The sequence below is a fragment of the Suricata suricatta genome, chromosome 13 (genome assembly GCF_006229205.1).
Source record: "Suricata suricatta isolate VVHF042 chromosome 13, meerkat_22Aug2017_6uvM2_HiC, whole genome shotgun sequence".
NCBI classification, from domain to species: Eukaryota; Metazoa; Chordata; class Mammalia; order Carnivora; family Herpestidae; genus Suricata; species Suricata suricatta.
Window position 1 is genome coordinate 36,800,978 of NC_043712.1, and position 17,387 is coordinate 36,818,364.

The 17,387-nt window shown below is 45.6% G+C and overlaps 2 protein-coding genes across 9 annotated transcripts in view; one reads left to right on the forward strand and one right to left on the reverse strand.

Moving 5' to 3' along the window:
• Nucleotides 1-1,276, reverse strand: part of DNAI1 (dynein axonemal intermediate chain 1) — a 58,375-nt gene extending 57,099 nt beyond the window's left edge. The window contains exon 1 of the mRNA XM_029919904.1: nucleotides 1,039-1,276. Coding sequence (XP_029775764.1) covers nucleotides 1,039-1,086 — 48 coding nt within the window. The 5' untranslated portion in view covers nucleotides 1,087-1,276. The remainder of the gene's footprint in view (nucleotides 1-1,038) is intronic.
• A 39-nt stretch (nucleotides 1,277-1,315) lies between these two features.
• FAM219A (family with sequence similarity 219 member A) overlaps nucleotides 1,316-17,387 on the forward strand; it is a 54,308-nt gene continuing 38,236 nt past the window's right edge. For 4 of the 8 annotated variants that reach the window (XM_029919915.1, XM_029919917.1, XM_029919918.1 and 1 more), the window contains exon 1: nucleotides 1,543-1,904. In XM_029919915.1, the coding sequence (XP_029775775.1) occupies nucleotides 1,845-1,904 (60 nt within the window). In that variant the 5' untranslated portion in view covers nucleotides 1,543-1,844. Of the gene's footprint in view, nucleotides 1,905-17,387 lie in introns of all 8 variants that reach the window. The other 4 variants (XM_029919911.1, XM_029919914.1, XM_029919912.1 and 1 more) reach the window with 3 other exon arrangements.

Consider the following 17,387-nt stretch of genomic DNA (forward strand, 5'->3'; position numbering starts at 1 on the left):
TAAAGTCACAAACAGCATGGACACAGATTTGCTCTCCAAACCTCAAGACACCTAGATCTGAGTGAGGGAAATTTATAATAAATAAATAGAAGTCCTGCTTCACAGAGTCAGAAACTGCATATTAGTCCCAAAGTGATAATTCATAAAGGGTTTGGAAAAAGTGAATTCTTAAAGGACTGAGTGACAACCACAGAGGGCTCCTTGAGAAGCTGGGCCTTACCTCACCTTCCAGAATGATGCTGGGGAGGAAAGCAGAACTCTCTACTTGGTGGATGAAGTGGCTAACTCTTGGGTATCCAAGTTACCCAAGGGATGACATCTGGCCAAGTGGTAGCAAGGACACAATGTTCACATGGCTGAATGAGTCACAGGAGTGGTCCAGGGACTCAGAGGAAAGAGAGATATATGAGGCTCCAGAAATAGATGGGGGCTAGTGTTTGGTGTCTGCAAGTGTGTGAGGTGGCAGTGTGGGGCAAGAATGGGGGAAAAGATCTCTTTTCTCTTCCTCTTTATCTGACCTCTCTCTCCTCACAAATCTCCCAGCACAGAAAATCTAAGCCAAACTCCTGTACGTAATCTGTTCTGCGACTCCTGTACAGTTCTCTTTCACTCCCTCTGTGGGGTCTCAGAGGCCTGTGTCCCCACTAGCCCAGCACTGGGCATACAGCAAAGGGTTGGAAAAAGAATTTCTTTGGGATGAGAATGTGAGGGCAATGAGGAAGGTATCAGTGGGAGTGGGGGTGGGAGGTAAGGAGGGTGGATTGGTCAGGAGGGTCTGTGGAGAGAAGGAATGGAATGGCAAGGGGAGGACAAGTGAAACTAAGTAGGAAACAGTGGGTCAGGGGCAGTATAGGAGAGGAAGCTAGAATTAGAGGGAGAGAGGACAGGGTTAGAGGTCAGTGGAAACATGGGCCAGGGGTCACAGGGAGAGAGGGCAAGGGTCAACAGGAAGATGAAGGGCCAGTAGAAGTATAATCAGTGGCCATTGGCGGCGAAGGTCAGAAGTCATTGGGAGAGGGCACTCGGGGTATGTGGTACCTGCTTACGAGGCGGCTGTTTATTGGGCATCTTGGAAGCAGGAAACATCTCAACACTTGGAACACCTACAAAATACTCTCTCGCCTGAGGATTAGGTATTTGTCCCCTCGATTACGCACAGGAAATCCGGATTCTCTTTCACTTCAATTCCCAGTCGCAGGGGTTCTTTGGGGACAGCAGTCGTTGTGGGTCCCCGCGCCCTTGCAGTATAGAATCGGCTCCTCCCAGACGCGGTTGCCCAGCAACCAACCTTTAGCCAAAGCGCAGGCGCCTCAGATGCCCCCTCCCGGCTCGAAGGAGAGGCGGAGCTGGGCTCGCGGGGAATCTCCGGTTCCATTAAGACCCGCCCTCCCCTGCCCGCCTTAGGAATAAAACGACCCACGGGCAGTGCGTATTAGAAACTCCAGCATGTGGGAGGGGTTGGAGCACCCAGGCACCACCTCCTCATGAATAATGCAAGTCCAGGCGGTGTCCCGGACCCGGAAGTGGAGTTGCCGAGTCACCGCAGTGGCTGAGCTGCTGACAGGAGGCGGCGGCGGAGGAGGAGGCGAGGCAAGACCTGCGGCTTCGCCGGGCCACAGCCGCGGTAGCACTAAGGCAAGCCCTCGGAGCCACGCTGGTCTCAGTCAGGCAGCGAACCTCCCCCCCCGCGCCCACCCCTTCATCTGCCCAGACGCCTGCCCGCCCGACTAGTCCCGGGCGGCCTAGTCTGCACCACCCACCCGGCTGCTGGGGCCGCCGCCCCGCGCGGTCCCGTCGGCGTCCCTGGTCGCGCCCGGCCCCGGGCCCACTCGCCCGCCGGCACCATGATGGAGGAGATCGACCGGTTCCAGGTGCCCACCGCGCACTCGGAGATGCAGCCGCTGGTGAGGGGGCGGGCGGCGGGCAGGCCAGGACCGGGAGGGGGCGCTGCCCGAGACGGGGGAGGGGGGAAGAGGGAATCAGGCTTTGGCGGCTGTGCGGAGGGGGCGCCTTGGGATGGAGCAAAGGGAACCTTGAAATCGCATCGCCGTGGGAGGGGGACTTGCAGGACTAGAAAACCGTGGGAGAATGAGCGGGGTGACAGCAAAAAGGCATGTAAGGGCTCAGAGCATAGTCAGCAGAAACAGGCCAAGGGAGCAACGGGGAGGGCCGTCGGATGGAACGTTTGGGGCACAATGGTGCACACCGCTAGTGGAGGCCCTTAGCTGGGAAAAGAAGCAAACTGTCATAGTGCACAGCCGCCTGCAGGCCCAGGGGCTGGGATGAGAGATGAGGAGCCGCTTAGCCTTAGAGGCCTGTGATGCTCAGCACGGGGGAGGGGGCCGGGGAGCAATTAGGCTAAAGGGACTGGAATAGGCTTTTAGAGGAGGAGGGGGTCTGCCTTCCTGTTTGCGGGATACGGATGGGAACGTGGGGCCTGGGCCAAGGACCGGTGGGTCCGTATAATTACGTTCTTCTGGGGAGAGCGCAGGCAGTCTAGGCTAGAGGTGCTAGAGCTGGAGTCGCGGAGGAGAGAGCTCGGCGGCGAGGTGGAGAAACGGGTGCAGATGAGAGAGCTCAGGAATCGACGGGAGAGGGGGCGGGATCGCGCTGGAGCCGCCTGTGCCCACCCTTTCGAAGAGCCCTCAGCATCCTGGGCCTACGTGCTTTGAGTCTTTGCTGGGCGCCCATCCTGCTGCCTGTCCGCGGTCCGGGAGTCTGGGAGGAATGATGTCATCGCTGCCGGCGCGGAGGGGATGAAGGGGGAGGGCGACGCGGGCGACCGAGGCCAAGCTTAGGGGAGACCATGCCCGATGGCCATCGCTCAGGTGGCTACTCACTGGCTTGTACGACCGGCGGTGGGCAGTGGGGCGAGAGAAGCCGCGGAGGCCTAGCCTGCTGGTAGGGAGAGGGGGAGGGGAGGGAGTGCCCCGTTCTGTTCACTTTTCCTTCTCCCTTCCTCCTTGGAGCCTGAGGGGGAGCTGGAAGGAGCCAGGGCAGGCCAGGAACCTGAAGGCGTGGATGCCTATTCTCTGAGCTCTGTTGGAGCCTAGGGAGCTCTCCAAAGCTTGAAGATCTGCGGCTCCCTAAGGCTCCTCCTTATATGTTAGGTGGGGAGGTGAGGAATATGTTTCACTTTTGGGTCTCTAGCCCCCTGGCTAACAGATGTGCTTTGTAGCTTCCTGAGTAAGTAACCTGCCCATTACAGCAGACCAGACAGACGTTGGCAGGGACCCCTGACCAACTCTAAGCCACACCTTTAGGGGGATAGTAGAGAGAATCATTAGGAGACACCTAGCAGGAAATGAGTGCCTTTTCCCTTTTTTGTTACTACTTAGTTCTAGAAGCCCCAAAAGAGAAGCTTTACAGAAGTATACAGTATTAAACTGGGGAGAGAGATGCTGAGGGACTTTCTGTCCTAGCCCAATGCTGTCTTTGGAATATTTGGAGGCCAGGAAATCCTGGTGAGAAGTCTCCCATGAACTTGAAGAACTTTAGGCTGGTTTAATAGAACATTCTTTCTGGATTATCTTTCCAGCTAATCTGGCTTCTCAAACTAGTGGTGCTTCTAGTTCTAAGCATCTAATCAAGAACCAAAAGGGAGGATGGATGAAGTAGGAGGGAAAGGAGGTCCAAGTTAGTCAGGAGATGAAAGCAATGAGTTGGTTGTTGCCTCCCATCTGGGGTTCCTAAGAAGGTAATCAATAGTTGTCCAGGGAAAGAGGGGAAGGAATGAGGTCACAAGGCCTTCTTAGTTGTCCTTGGTACCTTTGTTATTGCCTGAAATTCTCAATGATAGTTTGAGTAAATAGTGACCCCCCCCCCCCAAAGACTCCTGAAGTGCTCTGGTCTGTATGACTCTGGATTAGAAGTGCTTATGCGAGGGGGCACTTATCAGAAAATTTGTGGTCGCCTTCAGACCCTTTTCTTGAAGGCTAAAGGAGTCTTTCTCTGCACCAGGATATTTTGTTGAGGTTGATAAGAGCCTTTTGGGAGTGGCAAGACAGTCATCCCCCCATTTAGGGACATAGACATTGCCCTGTAGATTTCTGCCTCTTGACCTCTGTTTCCAGGTTGAAGTCTAGGGGACCCCAGAACTCTTTAAATGCTCTGTGCATTATTGAGACTAGCAGATTCTTGTGTAGCATTTCTTAAAGAGCCTTCATTTGAGGGCACAAGGAATCAAAACAGTATACCACAAAAGAGAAGAGCAAAGTGGCTCTTTAGAGGTATTTAGGTAGACCATAGACTAAGGTCTCAGGCTCAGACTCAACTGTGACCTATTTTATTGTTTGCCATTATTTATTGAGACCTTGAGGAAGTCTCTCCTCTCCTCTGGATTTACTTTTTTCATTTATGAACTGAAGACAAACTATCTCTTTAAAATTTAAGCAATAGCTCTTCACTCTGTCTTCTAAGGAATATCATAGGGAGTTGATACCACTGATTTAGCTAATTCATTCACCAAATAGTTATGTAGTATCTGGTCTGTTCCAGATCTTATGCTACGTATTGGGGACACGGTGGTTAGCAACACAGACACAGTTTGGCAGAAATTTATTGTTCATACTCACTCCTTCAGTGTGGGCCTGCCCCTCTGAGGGCAGAGTAGGGACTGTCTCCTTTAGCCTTAATAGAAACAAGGCAATGCAGGTATCAGCATCATTGCTTCTTTCTGGACCAAGCTGTTCGATGGAGGCCTGTCACAGGGACTCCATCATTAAATAAACCCTCCCTCACCCATAGTGGGTGAAGGAATCCAGAAAGCATTCCTTACTTGAAAAGCTCTTCTAGGGAAGAAGATTTTTATTTTTATTTTTTTAATTTGCTTGAAAGAGAACCTCAGGCTTAAAAAAGGAGGTCTAAGAGAGTGGCAGGAGCTGGGAGGGAAGGCACAGCCAGCAGATCTGGGTGTTTCCAAGGTGCTAATTTAAGCATTAGTTCCCAGCTAGTGGGAAGAAGAGGAAGAGATCCCTGCCCTGTTGTTGCTGCTGCTGTTGCCACAGCTGCATGGAGCCTCCTGTCTGGGGTGGGAGTTTGCCTGAAAGGAATGGCTTCCTTTCTTTTCCCATCACAATTATTTAATTGGCCTGGCTGCATCTCAGCAGCTGAACCAGGCCTGGGCCTATCACTGAGAGCTCCCCAGGGTCTTTTCCTGTCTCCTTATGAAAGGAATAAGAACTGCTCTTGGAGACCAAGTCCCTGTGCTCCACTCCTGCTGTGTTCATCTCCTAGACAATCCTGAATGTTTCTGAGCACAGATTTTCCAAAGAAACTTCCAGGGGTAGGCACATCTTGTACTCACTCTCTGTTGAGCAGTTGGGTTGAATTTGGGCTGTTGTTTGTGTGAGTATCAGGGATAGCCTCTCTGGCCCTCTGTCTGTGCAGCCTCACAGTCTATGTCTTTTCTTTGGATGCAATTGGAAAGGAAGAGATTTGTTGGGTGGGGAGGCGGGATGGAGCTTTTTAGGACTTAATTAGGTCAGGCAAAACTTTACCTCCTGTGCTCTCAAAGACCTAGGAGACCAAAAAAAAAAAAAAAAAAAAGCATATGGCACCAGATGGGGTCTCTGTACACCTGAAAGAAAGGCTAGTCTGTCCTCCTTGAAACCCATATTATCTATTAACTCATTTGTTTAGTTCATGAGCATTTACTCATTTCCAGATACTTTAAGGATAGAGACAAATGAGATTTATCCAGTAGGTGGCCAGGAGAAGGATGGGCTGAAATAGCTATAGGAAGCTCTTAGATATATGTCAGGAAAGAGTGGAAATCAGTGGAAGGTGCTGCTGAGCAATAGTGGCACCTTCCTTGGGAGAAGATGAAGAATGCTGAGGTTTTGACCCTTTGACCACATGAGTTTGGAAAGACATCTCAGACTCTTCTTGCCTCTTAACACTCAGGGATGGGGATGGTCAAGACAGTAAATAAGTGAGTAGGCCACCATAGCTCCTGAGAACGGCAGAGAGAACATTGTAAAAATAGCAGGAAGCCACTAAAGGAAATTGACCTATGTGTATCCTGTGGTCTGGAACTATAACCCAGTAGTATTTTTCAGGTTTTGGGAAGAGGAACATCCTCCTCTCTTTTCCTATATTGCAAAGAGAGGATCAGATTTGCTCAGGTCTCCCTTCTTTACTACTCTTCAGTCAACAAACACTAAGAACTTACTTTCTGCCAGATGTACTGGGCTTGATAACACAGATTCTTGCTTCAGGAATACACACAGTCAAGATGGCTTGAGGTTCTATGGTAAATTAGCTCTATACAAAGTAAGAGCCAGGTCAAGCAGGGCCAAAGGAAAACAGGAAGGGCTCTCATCAAGTGATCAGGGAATGCTTCACAGAGGAGACATTACTGAACTGGCTCTTAGAAGAAGACTAGCAGCTTGACAAACCAATAAGATGTGGTGGGGGTAAGGGTTCCAGGCAAAGGGCATGGAGGAAGAAACACAAGGGTGTATTTGAATGAATGAAGTGTTGTAATTAAGGGAATAACATGATCAAGTTTGAGTTTAGGACTATCATTCCAATACTGGCTGAGAGACAGGAGAAGGTGACAGTGGAGGTTGGAAAACTAATATGTAGGTGGTGCGATAATAATCCAGGCAAGAGATGATGAAAGCCTACACTAACACCGAGAGGACGGACACATATACAGATCGTATTACAGCGGAATAGGCAGGATATGATCCCTATCTGGAGGTCTGGTGGAGAGGTAGGGAGTCAAGGTTGACTCCCAGGCTTCTGGCATGGATGTCTAGAAGGTAAGAGGCACCATCACCACCCCGGGAAACTGTAGTGGTTGGGGGAGCGGGGGTCTGTGTACCTCTTGGCTTTAGGGGCTGCTTATATGGGAGAAGGCTGCTGTTTTCCTTTGCTCTGCTGTTGAAACTACATTCTTGGGGTTATGAGGGACCCAGAAGGCCTGGAGCCAAAGACCAGAGTGACACTGGCCCCAACGGTCTCAAAAATGATACTGAGACATATGCTCACCTGCCAGTAAATGCTTTTCTTCTGAAAACTGCTTTGATGAATGCAAGCGAATTGGTGGCAGCAAGGAGCCATGGTGTTTTGTTGTTGTAGTAGTTGTTGCTTCTGAGCAGCACTTTGATAAAGGAAAAATAAAATCCTTTGTTGGCTAAGAGACTGCTTTATGTTGCAGTTTCTGGCCTGGTCTTTTACCATCATCCTGGTTAAGCTTATAACAGTTTTCTCTATAATTGGTTGAGCTAGATTCTTTCACTGATTTCTTTTAGAATGGATGTGTGAGTTACTGCTTCACTTGCAAGAGTCAGAATGGAAAAAAACACATACCTTCCTTCTCTGAGACCAGCCTGGAAAGCTGTATTTGGGAGAGAAGCAGTTTCCAGGCTGCTATCTTCCAGGCAAGGTGTGCCAAGGGAGCAGGCTTCTAGAGTGAGATTGCTCAGAGGTGACTTGTCTTCTTAAAGGCCCCAAGTGTAGTCTGTTGGCAGTGTTTCTGTGGGTAGCTGGGTGTCAGGCTGAATCATTGCCAGCCCCTAGCTGCCTGCTTCTTTTGACTATTGCAAAGTGAAAAGAAATGGAAAACAGAGCCTTCTTCACTTGAACCTGATTCTTCTCACGCACCATCTCCCTTACTAGAAAGGGAAGATGGAGCCTTGTGTCTGGAAAGAATATAGGAGACTCGGCGTCTTGGGCTTATCTGCTTCATGCCTTCCACCAGACCCTGGGAGAATGGGTACAAGGAGCCCCAAAGGGGACAGGTAGAGGAGAATCAGGCTAACAGCAGATACTCAGAGATGCTGGCTGAAGCAAGAGGTGTGACTCAGGAGACTCTCAAGCCATTGTTTCCTAAGGAGACTCCAGTAGAAAAGTGGACGTCTGGCCAGAGAAAGGAAGGAAGGAAGGAGGCAGACCTGGGGCTGATTTGGATCTGGTTCTGCTCTGGAGTTCAGAAATTGGCACATGACCCAAAGGCTTCACTGTGAGGCAGCCAAGTGAACTCCTAGGCTCTAGGGAGAGACTCTGGAGTGGAGAAGCCCACTAGAAAGGAGGCCCATGGCCTGGGGGACAACAGGCAGGCCAAGGAGGAGTTACTTCTAGGTGGTACAGTCTTAGGAGCTAGTTCAAGCGGATAGGTCATTGCATTTGTTGTTGCTGCTGCTGTTATTTAGCAATGCAAGTTGAGGATCAGATGGTGGTGGTTCTTGAAGATCAATTTTAAGCTTCTATATGACAATGATGTATTTATGTGCATAAGATGGGACTAATGGCCACAAAGGGCGTTCTCTGACCATTCCAGCCCTGAGAAATATATGACAAAAGGCCACACCCAGGCAGAAACAAGGCCAGCTACTGTGGTACCTGGCCTGGTTTTTCCTGTTTTCATTACCAGACTCTTGGCTGTCGTAAACAGAGTCCACCCCACCTATCTCTTTAGAACAATACCTGAAGGCATACTTTAACTAAGACTTATTGAATTAACTGCATATGAATCATGGAGTGAAAACCATATATATTTTACTGTGTACTTAACTTAAACATAATTATGTGCAAACTATAAATGATTTATAGTTCCCATATTAATTTCCAATTTTATCTTTGTAGAGGAATTGGTGAAGTCCTCAGCCAAGCATGGCTTAGGCCAGCATTTTCTATAGAAGAATTCTTAGAAACATTGGTCCTCTGAGATACTTTATGGGGGAATAAAAAGGATCTACAGTCAAATTCCTTTGGGAAACACTACACACTATCCCATCACAACGTTTACTAGTATTTTAAAGGCTCTGAGAAGTTCTGCAATAAAGAAACCTTTCCAGCTTTGTTTAACCCAATGTTTCTTAAGTGTGTGTATCTATGGCACCTTTAAAAAAAATGTTTATTTATTTTTGATGGAGAGAGGGAGAGTGCAATGGGAAAGGACAGAGAGAGAGGGAGACACAGAATCTGAAGCAGGCTTCAGGCTCTGAGCTGTCAGCACAGAGGCCGATGTGGGGCTCAAACTCACGAGCCATGAGATTATGACCTGAACCAAAGTCAGACACCTAACCGACTGAACCACTCAGGTGCCCCATGGGGCCTTTTCTCATGTTACATCTATTAACATCTAACAGACAAAATGGGTTTATGGAATACTCTTTGGGAAATTCTGTCTTAGAAATTAGCCTCTTTTTTTATTCAGTCTAGATTTATAGTCTTCCCAGTTCTTTTAAGTCTCTTTTATAACCCACACCATTTTATCCCATATGAGTCTGTGATGACATGTTGCTGTTTTATGTCAAGGTCTGGACGTATTGCCATCAGTAGGAAGTTCTTGGTGAACATTGGTCAATGCAAAAGCAAATACCTAGTACCTAGTTTTTCTCATGATAAATACCAAAGGCATTTTACTTCCTTTCAAATCCCTCTACTAAGTGTTAGTCTGGTGAAACCAGCATTTTTACCTTTAACTTTTTTTTGACAGCTTCATTGAGATATAATTCATATACTGTACACTTTACCCATTTAGTACTTTACTTTTAATCTTTGTGTGGCTACCGCTTGCCTCAATTCTGTTTTTTCTTTTTACCTGTGCGCTGTGCTCCGCCCTTTTGTGTTCTGCTAAGCAGGAGAGACTACAAAGATTATAGTCATCAGAGAGAAATCTCTCATCAGAAGGAATCCCATTTGAATTGGGATTTAAGCTGAAAAAATGATTCCTTGATTAGGTAGAGTGCTTCAGTACTTCCTCTATAGTACCATTAAATGTGCCCCCCTGGTTGCAGTAGCTCAAGAGGCATTCCTGAATAATCATTTTACACTCCCTCCTCCATGGGCTATATAAAGAATGAATGATAAGCAGGTTTCACCCCTTATATCAATGCTCACAATCAGTAGTGGCTGCCTGGACCATGTGTTAAGGTTGATTCTGAAGCAGAGTCCTGGTTCAGTGAGAAAGAGTGATGTGGTTGATCTTCCACGTCTGCCATGGTCTTTATCAGGGAAAACATCATTTCTGCTTGCCATCCTGGCAGCCTTGAGTCCTGAGCCATCATAATTATTCTAGGCAAAGAACACAGGAAAGGAAGAATCTTAGAGATGTTAGCCGGCTCAGCAATCTATTTCATGGAGGGGCTGGACTTTTATAATATGGTTCTCAAGATATGAATGGAGAAAACTGATCTTTCCTATGCTAATTTTTAGCATGGATTTTTGAAGTATTGACTTTATATAGAGTTAATAATCCTTTGGAAATAGATAGTCCAAGCAAGAGGAAGTAACCTTGACTCTGGTGACCCAGTAAGAGGGGAAAAGAGGCAGATTTAGGGAGAAACTTCATAAGTACCATATAAGTAGTTGGCCACACTTCAGATGAAACTATAAGCCCTTGACTAAAGGAGCAATGAGAAGGAAAAGGCTACAAGATGAGACCTTTAAGCCAGCAGTTACTGGAGAGGAAGGACCCTACCATGAACAATACAACCTTAGCACTCTCTTTTTCCCAGGCTAAACAGGACCTGCATTTCCCTCCTACCATTTCCCCAGAGACTGGTTTCCACATCTCCAGTTATTCTGCTGCTGTAAGTGGATACTTTGAGGTTTTCATCCCTGGAACTAGACCTCGACCTCCCCATTTGGTCCAACCGATGCAGACTACGGTGGGGCCAGCTGCGATCCATAATATTGATAATGTACTTCTATTATTATCAGTTGAGGCTTCATGATCATCTTTAATAACTGTACCTATTGTTATGTTGAACTCAAGATACATCTGAAATTGAGTAAGCCTTTGCCTTAGCAGTGTAGAATCAAGGCAAGAACCTAGAGTCACATCTAGGTCTAGGCTGGCTGCTAATACAAGTAAGGATTTACTGGGGCTAGTGAGATGGTGGTTTCGTATTTATTAGAAACTATGCCATGGGGCACCCCGGTGGCTCATTCAGTTAAGCATTTGACTCTTGTTTTTGGCTCAGGTCATGATCTCATGTCATAAAATTGAGCCCTGCATCAGGCTCTGCACTGAGCAGAATCTGCTTGGGATTTTCTCTCTCTCTCTCTCTCTCTCTGCCCCTCTCCTATTCGTTCTCTCTCTCTCTCTCTCTCAAAATAAATAAATAAACTTAAAAAAAAGAAACTATGCTACATTTATGTAATTGATTCTTACTCTCAGAGAGGGAGCTGGCTGGATTCAGCAATGTGGAATTTGAATCTAGGTGAGGCTGTGTGATTGGGTAGGCTAGGATAGACCTTCAGAGAGCTAGTGCTTATATGAACAGAAGACTTCATGTAAACCTACTACGTGACATGGCCATGAGCAAAGCTAATGTGCTGTTGAGCTGCATTCGGGTCCTTGGAGGTAAGAGGTCAGTGCTGTCTGAAGTCCTGTGTTCTATGCTGATGCCATTATCCAAGAGGAGAAGTGATTGGAATGAAGAAAGGAGTCAAAACCACACCATGTGAGAACAGTTGGAAGAACTGAAGCTCTTCAGCTGTAAAAATATATATATAGTTGCAGGGAAAGCATTTTAAGGTTTTCAAATGCCTAAGGTACTGGAGTTAAGAAAGGAAAAATAGTTAGACTTAATATTACCTGTGGCTTCACAAGGAAGAACCAGGGCCTTTGGGTTGGGAGCATAAACATGCTTCTATCTCTGGCCTTTGTTGCTTCCTGTTCCCTGTAGTAGCAGTTCTCAAATGGGGGATAGACAGGGCACCTGGAAGACATGTTGCTCTTTGCAAAATGTCACACTAACAGAGGAGCTAGGAACAACACTCTAGCAATTAACATGGCTGTATTATGCATTATGTATGTAAATCCACTGTGGAATTTAGCATGAGCAATGACTTTCCTACTTTTCTCTTAATATGTGTTTTCCAATCTTTCCTATCATTCAAGGCCTATCACAAACATACCACATTCTTCATGCATCCTTTTCTCTCTTTCAATAAAGTATGAACTGTCCATTCTACCTGTCCTGTGATCCTAATACATTCTCTTTAGAATTTGAAGTTTAGGGCCACCTGAGTGGCTTAGTCGGCTAAGTGTCTGGCTTTGGCTCAGGTCATGATCTCATGGTTTGTGGGTTCAAGCCCCGTATCGGGCTCTGTGCTGACAGCTAGCTCAGAGCCTGGAGCCTCTCTTCACATTCTATGTCTCCCTCTCTCTCCGATCCTCCCCTGCTCACACACACACACACTCTCTCTCTCAAAAATAAATAAAACGTTTAAAAAATTTAAAAAAAAGAATTTGAAGTTTATAGATGCAGTTATCCTTATTGTAAATTTCTTTCTAAGATAGATGAAAAGATGTTTCCAAAGCACCTGAATCCCATTGTGTAGTAGATTGGGAAAGTCATTTTTGCCCATCTTACAGATATGCAAGCAGAATCCCAGAAAGATAAGTAGGCTTGGCTATTACCCAGCTGGAGGTTGGCATGGCCTAGACTAGCACCCAGGTATTCTGACTCCCAGGCGCATGATATTTCCTTACATTTTGGGACTTAATTAACTTCTTCATCAACTTAAACTTCTCCACTGGCTTTTTAGGCATCTACACTAAGTTTTGCCCCTCCTACTTTGCCATATTTTCTACCATTCATGCCCTACTTTCCTTATGGTGGATCTAGTCAGGCCCCTCGTCTTCTCTTGTCTATTAGCATCTTGAGGCCTCCTCTCCCAACCCTTTTTGTTAGGTTTATTTATTTAAGTAATTTCTATACCCAACATGTAGCTCAAACTTATGACTCCAAGATAAAGAGTCATATTCCTGACTGAGCCAACCAGAAGCCCCAAGGCCTCCTCTCCTCTTAAGAATTTTCTCCCTTTCCTTCTCTGCCTATTCTCCCCCTACCTATCCTTCAGAAGACCATATAAACTCCCTTTCTCCAGGAGAAGCCTTCCCTGACTATTCTAGTGAATAGTTGAGTTGGTCATCCCTAAAGTCTATATAACCTCTAGCACATAACTTGATAATATGATATCCTAATTTATTGGGTCCAATTTTATGTGCTATGTTGTGATTCTCATCACCCAATGCTTCATTTAACTCCTTGGCAGATAGTTCTGCCTCCAGAACTTATAGTCTAACAAAGAAGAGACTTGCTCTTATGAAACAGAACTACAGAAGAGTGCAGCTCATTTCTTTAAAGATGAGTCAAAATGGAGAGGATGTTGGGAGGTGATTCTAAGGAGGGGACCAAGTAGAGACCCAGAGGAGTATGAGTAGGTGGGAGTTAATGAGTGGAATAGAAGGTACGTGTAGAGAATTGTGGGAGATTCAAGGGGATACATGAATTGGGGCATTCATTCATTAATCAAAAAATACCATTGTTGAGGGGTGCGCCTGGCTGACTCAGTCAGTAGAGCATATGACTCTTGATCTTGGGGTTGTGAGTTCAAGCCCCACATTAGGTGTAGAGATTACTTAAAAATAAAATCCTACGGGGAACTGAGGTGGCTCAGTCGGTTAAGTGTCTGATTATTGATTTGGCTCACGTCATAATCTCATGAGTTTGTGGGATTGAGCCCCATGTCAGGCTCTATACTGTCAGCATGGAACCTGCTTCTCTCTCTTCCTCTCTCTCTGCCCCTTTTCTGCTCATGCACGTGGCACTCTCTCCTAGAATAAATAAATAGACATTTTTTTAATCTTAAAAAAGTACCATTGGGTATCTGCTCTCTGCAAGACACAAGGGATAATATGATGAATAAAGCAAACATGGTCCATGCGTTTATGAGCTGGAAGTCCAGTAGAAGAGACAGATACTAAACAAATAAAGTGTGCTAACAGAATTACAATAACAAACTACAACAAGTGGTGGAAAAGACAAGAACAAGATAACATGAGAGAGAATAATAAAACCTCCCACATTAGATGGGGGATGTCAGGTAAGTCTCCAATGAGAAAGTAATGTTTGAGATACAAAATCTCTAAAGAACTTATTGAACTCAATACCTAAAAAACAAATAATCTACTTAAGAAGTGAGCAGAAGTCATGAATAGACACTTTTCTAAAGAAGACATCCAGGTGGTCAACAGACACATGAAAAGAGGCCCAACATCACTCATCATCAGGGAATATAAATCAAAACCACAATGAGATACCACCTCACACCTGTCAGAATGGCTAAAATTAACAATACAAGAAACAACATCTGTTGGCAAGGATGCAGACAAAGGGGGAACCCTCTTGCACTGTTGGTGGGAATGTAAACTTGTACAGCCACTCTGGAGAACAGCATGGAGGTCCCTCAAAAAGTTAAAAATAAAACTACCCTACAATCCAGCAATTGCACTACTAGGTATTTTTACCCAAAGGATACAAAAATACAGATTTGAAGGGGTACATGCACCCCCAAATGTTTATAGCAACGTTATCAACAATAGTCAACAGCCCAAATGTCCATTGACTAAAGAATGGATAAAGAAGATGTATTTATACACAGTGGAATATTACTCAGCCACCAAAAAGAATGAAATCTTGTCATTTGCAATGATGTGAATGGAGCTAGAGTGTATTATGTTAAGCAAAATAAGTCAGTCAGAGAATGACAAATACCATATGATTTCACTCATATATTGAATTTAAGAAGCAAAATAGATGAACATGTGGGAATAGGGGAAAAAAGAAAGAGGGGGAAACAAGCCATAAGAGACTTAACAAATAGAGAACGAACTGAAAATTAATGGAGGGAGGTGGGGGGGATGGGCTAGATGAGGGATGGGTATTAAAGGGGGCACTTGTCATGAGCACTGGGTGTTGCATGTAAGTGATAAGTCACTGAATTCTATTCCTGAAACCAATGTTGCACTGTATGTTAACTAACTAGAATTTAATTAAATATTTAAGAAGACAATATGGTTGGGGCACCTGGCTAGCTTAGTCAGTAGAGCATGGGATTCTTGATCTCAGAATTCTAAGTTCAAGTCCACACTGGGTGTAGTGATTACTTAAAAAAAATTTTTTTAAGTTTATTTATTTATTTTGAGAGAGAGAGAAAGAGAGCAGAGAGGGGAGGAGAGAGGGAGAGAGAATCTCAGGTAGGCTCTGCACTGTCATCATAGAGCCTTTTTCAGGGCTCGAACTCATGAATTGTGAGATCAAGACCTAAGGAGAAATCAAAAGTCAGATGCTTAACCAACTGAGCCACCCACATGCCCCCAAAATAAAATGTTTAAAAAAATAAAAGCTAAAAAAAAAAAAAAGGTAATGTTTGAGCTCAGATCACAGAATGAGAAGGACCTTGAGTGCCCTAACAAGGAGTGACTTGCTACATGTTCCCCAGTGGGGTCGGGGCTCCCAGATTTGGTAGTCTGAATCTCTTACAAATTGACCTTTCTTTCTCAACTCCCTTTGCAGCATTAGGTAAGTTTTCAGGAGTAAAGGACATAGGAGATCATAGCAGGGCTGGTCCAGTCTCTCTCCCACAGGTAGCAGAGCTGACTGTGCTGCTGGAGGACCTATTAATAGAGATGTGACGTGTGATGTGTAATATTTAGTGAGTAACTTGACTCTCCCAATGAAGAGCTCCTACCTGAGTCTTTTAACATTATATGACTTGCACACATCCTCCTGGAGATGGAAAGAAATATCTGGAGCTCTTAGAGGGAAGAAAAAGTGCCAGCCTGGATGTCTTGTTCTTTGTGTGTTAGGCATGGGCTTCACACTCTCCTTAGTCACAAAAGCCAAACACTACAAGCTATTCTGTCCAGGGGTAGGCCTGCCTCTAGTGGGAAACCAGCGGCCACACTGGCATGTAGATTGTAGCAGCTAGTGAGAAGGGCCTCTACTGGGTCTTTTATAAACCCCAAAGGTGTTCCCTAAGGATTTCAGCTTTCAGAAAGTCTTCTCTGCCCTTAGCTGTCCTGCTGCTTTCAGCCCTGGCTCAGAGGTTATCATAAGCTTAAAGGCCAAGTGGGGATAATGATGTGGGGAGGTGGTGGTGGTCCATGGCTTGGGAAAGAGAGGAAGAATTATGTGGAGTCAGGAAGGGAGACTAAGTTGGGACGTGGTGGTAAAGGTAGCAAACAGTGGCACCAAAGGGAACCAGTCAGGAACCATCTGTCAACCTCCCTGTCAACTTCCTAATGGAACCTCATGTTTCTGATCCTTTATTTGTCAAGAGACTGAACTATAGCAGTGGGGCAGTCTCAGGGAACTCCCACAAGAATTGGCTTGTGTATCCTTAAGGGGCTATGGAGATCAGGGTGAGCTAATGAGGGGTGCAGGCCTCAGGGCAGGATCTGTACACAGCTGTAGTAGGAAGTTGGCTGGGTACATTCTAGCTTTGCCACTTTTGTTATGACCTTTAGCCACGCTCCTAAACTCTTTCAGGCTATTTATAAAATAAATAAGATCATATACATGAAAATGAACAGCAAATTACCCTATCATTTCTGATCTAAGGGTTAATGGTGATTAAGGGGTTGGTGTTTTCCTTTTTTTTTTTTTTTTTTGGCAGTGGTTCCCAAGGGAGCTTTTATAGGAGAAGGTGAAAAGATGGCTTATTGTTCTCATCATCAAATGAGGAGAGTCCCTGGCCTCCTTCACAGGGCTATGATACCAGTCTAGAGATGGAAGTGCTCTGTGCTCCCACTGATTCCCAAAGGGGTTCCATTGACTAGAGGAGTCCTGCCCTTGCCCCTCCTACCATGACTGTTGGAGAGTTCTTTTGGCAGAGTGGGGCCCTCCTTGAAAGCCCCAGTACTGATGTTAGAGGAGGATGTCCTATTGCTGTTGCCCATGAGCCAACTTTCAGGGCCCGGGCCCAAGAAACAACTGAAAATGTCCACGTTTCTGCTATTCTCCCCAGTGAGGACTCGAGAAAATAGTTTCTAGTCTGCAGACCTTCAGATTTTAAAAATGTTTTGTTACGGAAAATCTCAACATATGCAATATAGAGGAAAAGGTAAAATGAGTTCCCTAACTCACCCAACTTCAACAATGATCAACCCAGGGCTAAACTTGTTCTCAGACTCTTGATGCCCTGCCTCCTAGATTGCCTTGAATGATTATTTCATTTATAACCCTGTCTTCTGTATTTCTGCAAACTGGTAATTGTATCTCAAGGTCTGATTAGATTCAGATTCAACTTTTTTGTGAAGATACTTCTGAGGTTTGCTATGTACTTCTTAGTGCATCACATCAGGAAAGAGGCACAGGACCTATGGGTTATCCCACCTTTTGTGAAATTCAGATTAGTTAGTGGTATAGTCTAATCTCTTCATCATACATGTTCCCTTCAGGCTTTCACCTAATGTTTTGAGCAACCTTTGCTGGTCATTGCCTCAGTCCATTACCTAATTAGGAGCTTCCTTTACATTTGCACAGCAAAGAACCCCTGTCAGTGCTCTGCCTACACCCCCCACAGTCATTACAGATTGACCTAGGTCTTTCCCCTTTAGGTCCTACTTTTTCTACCAC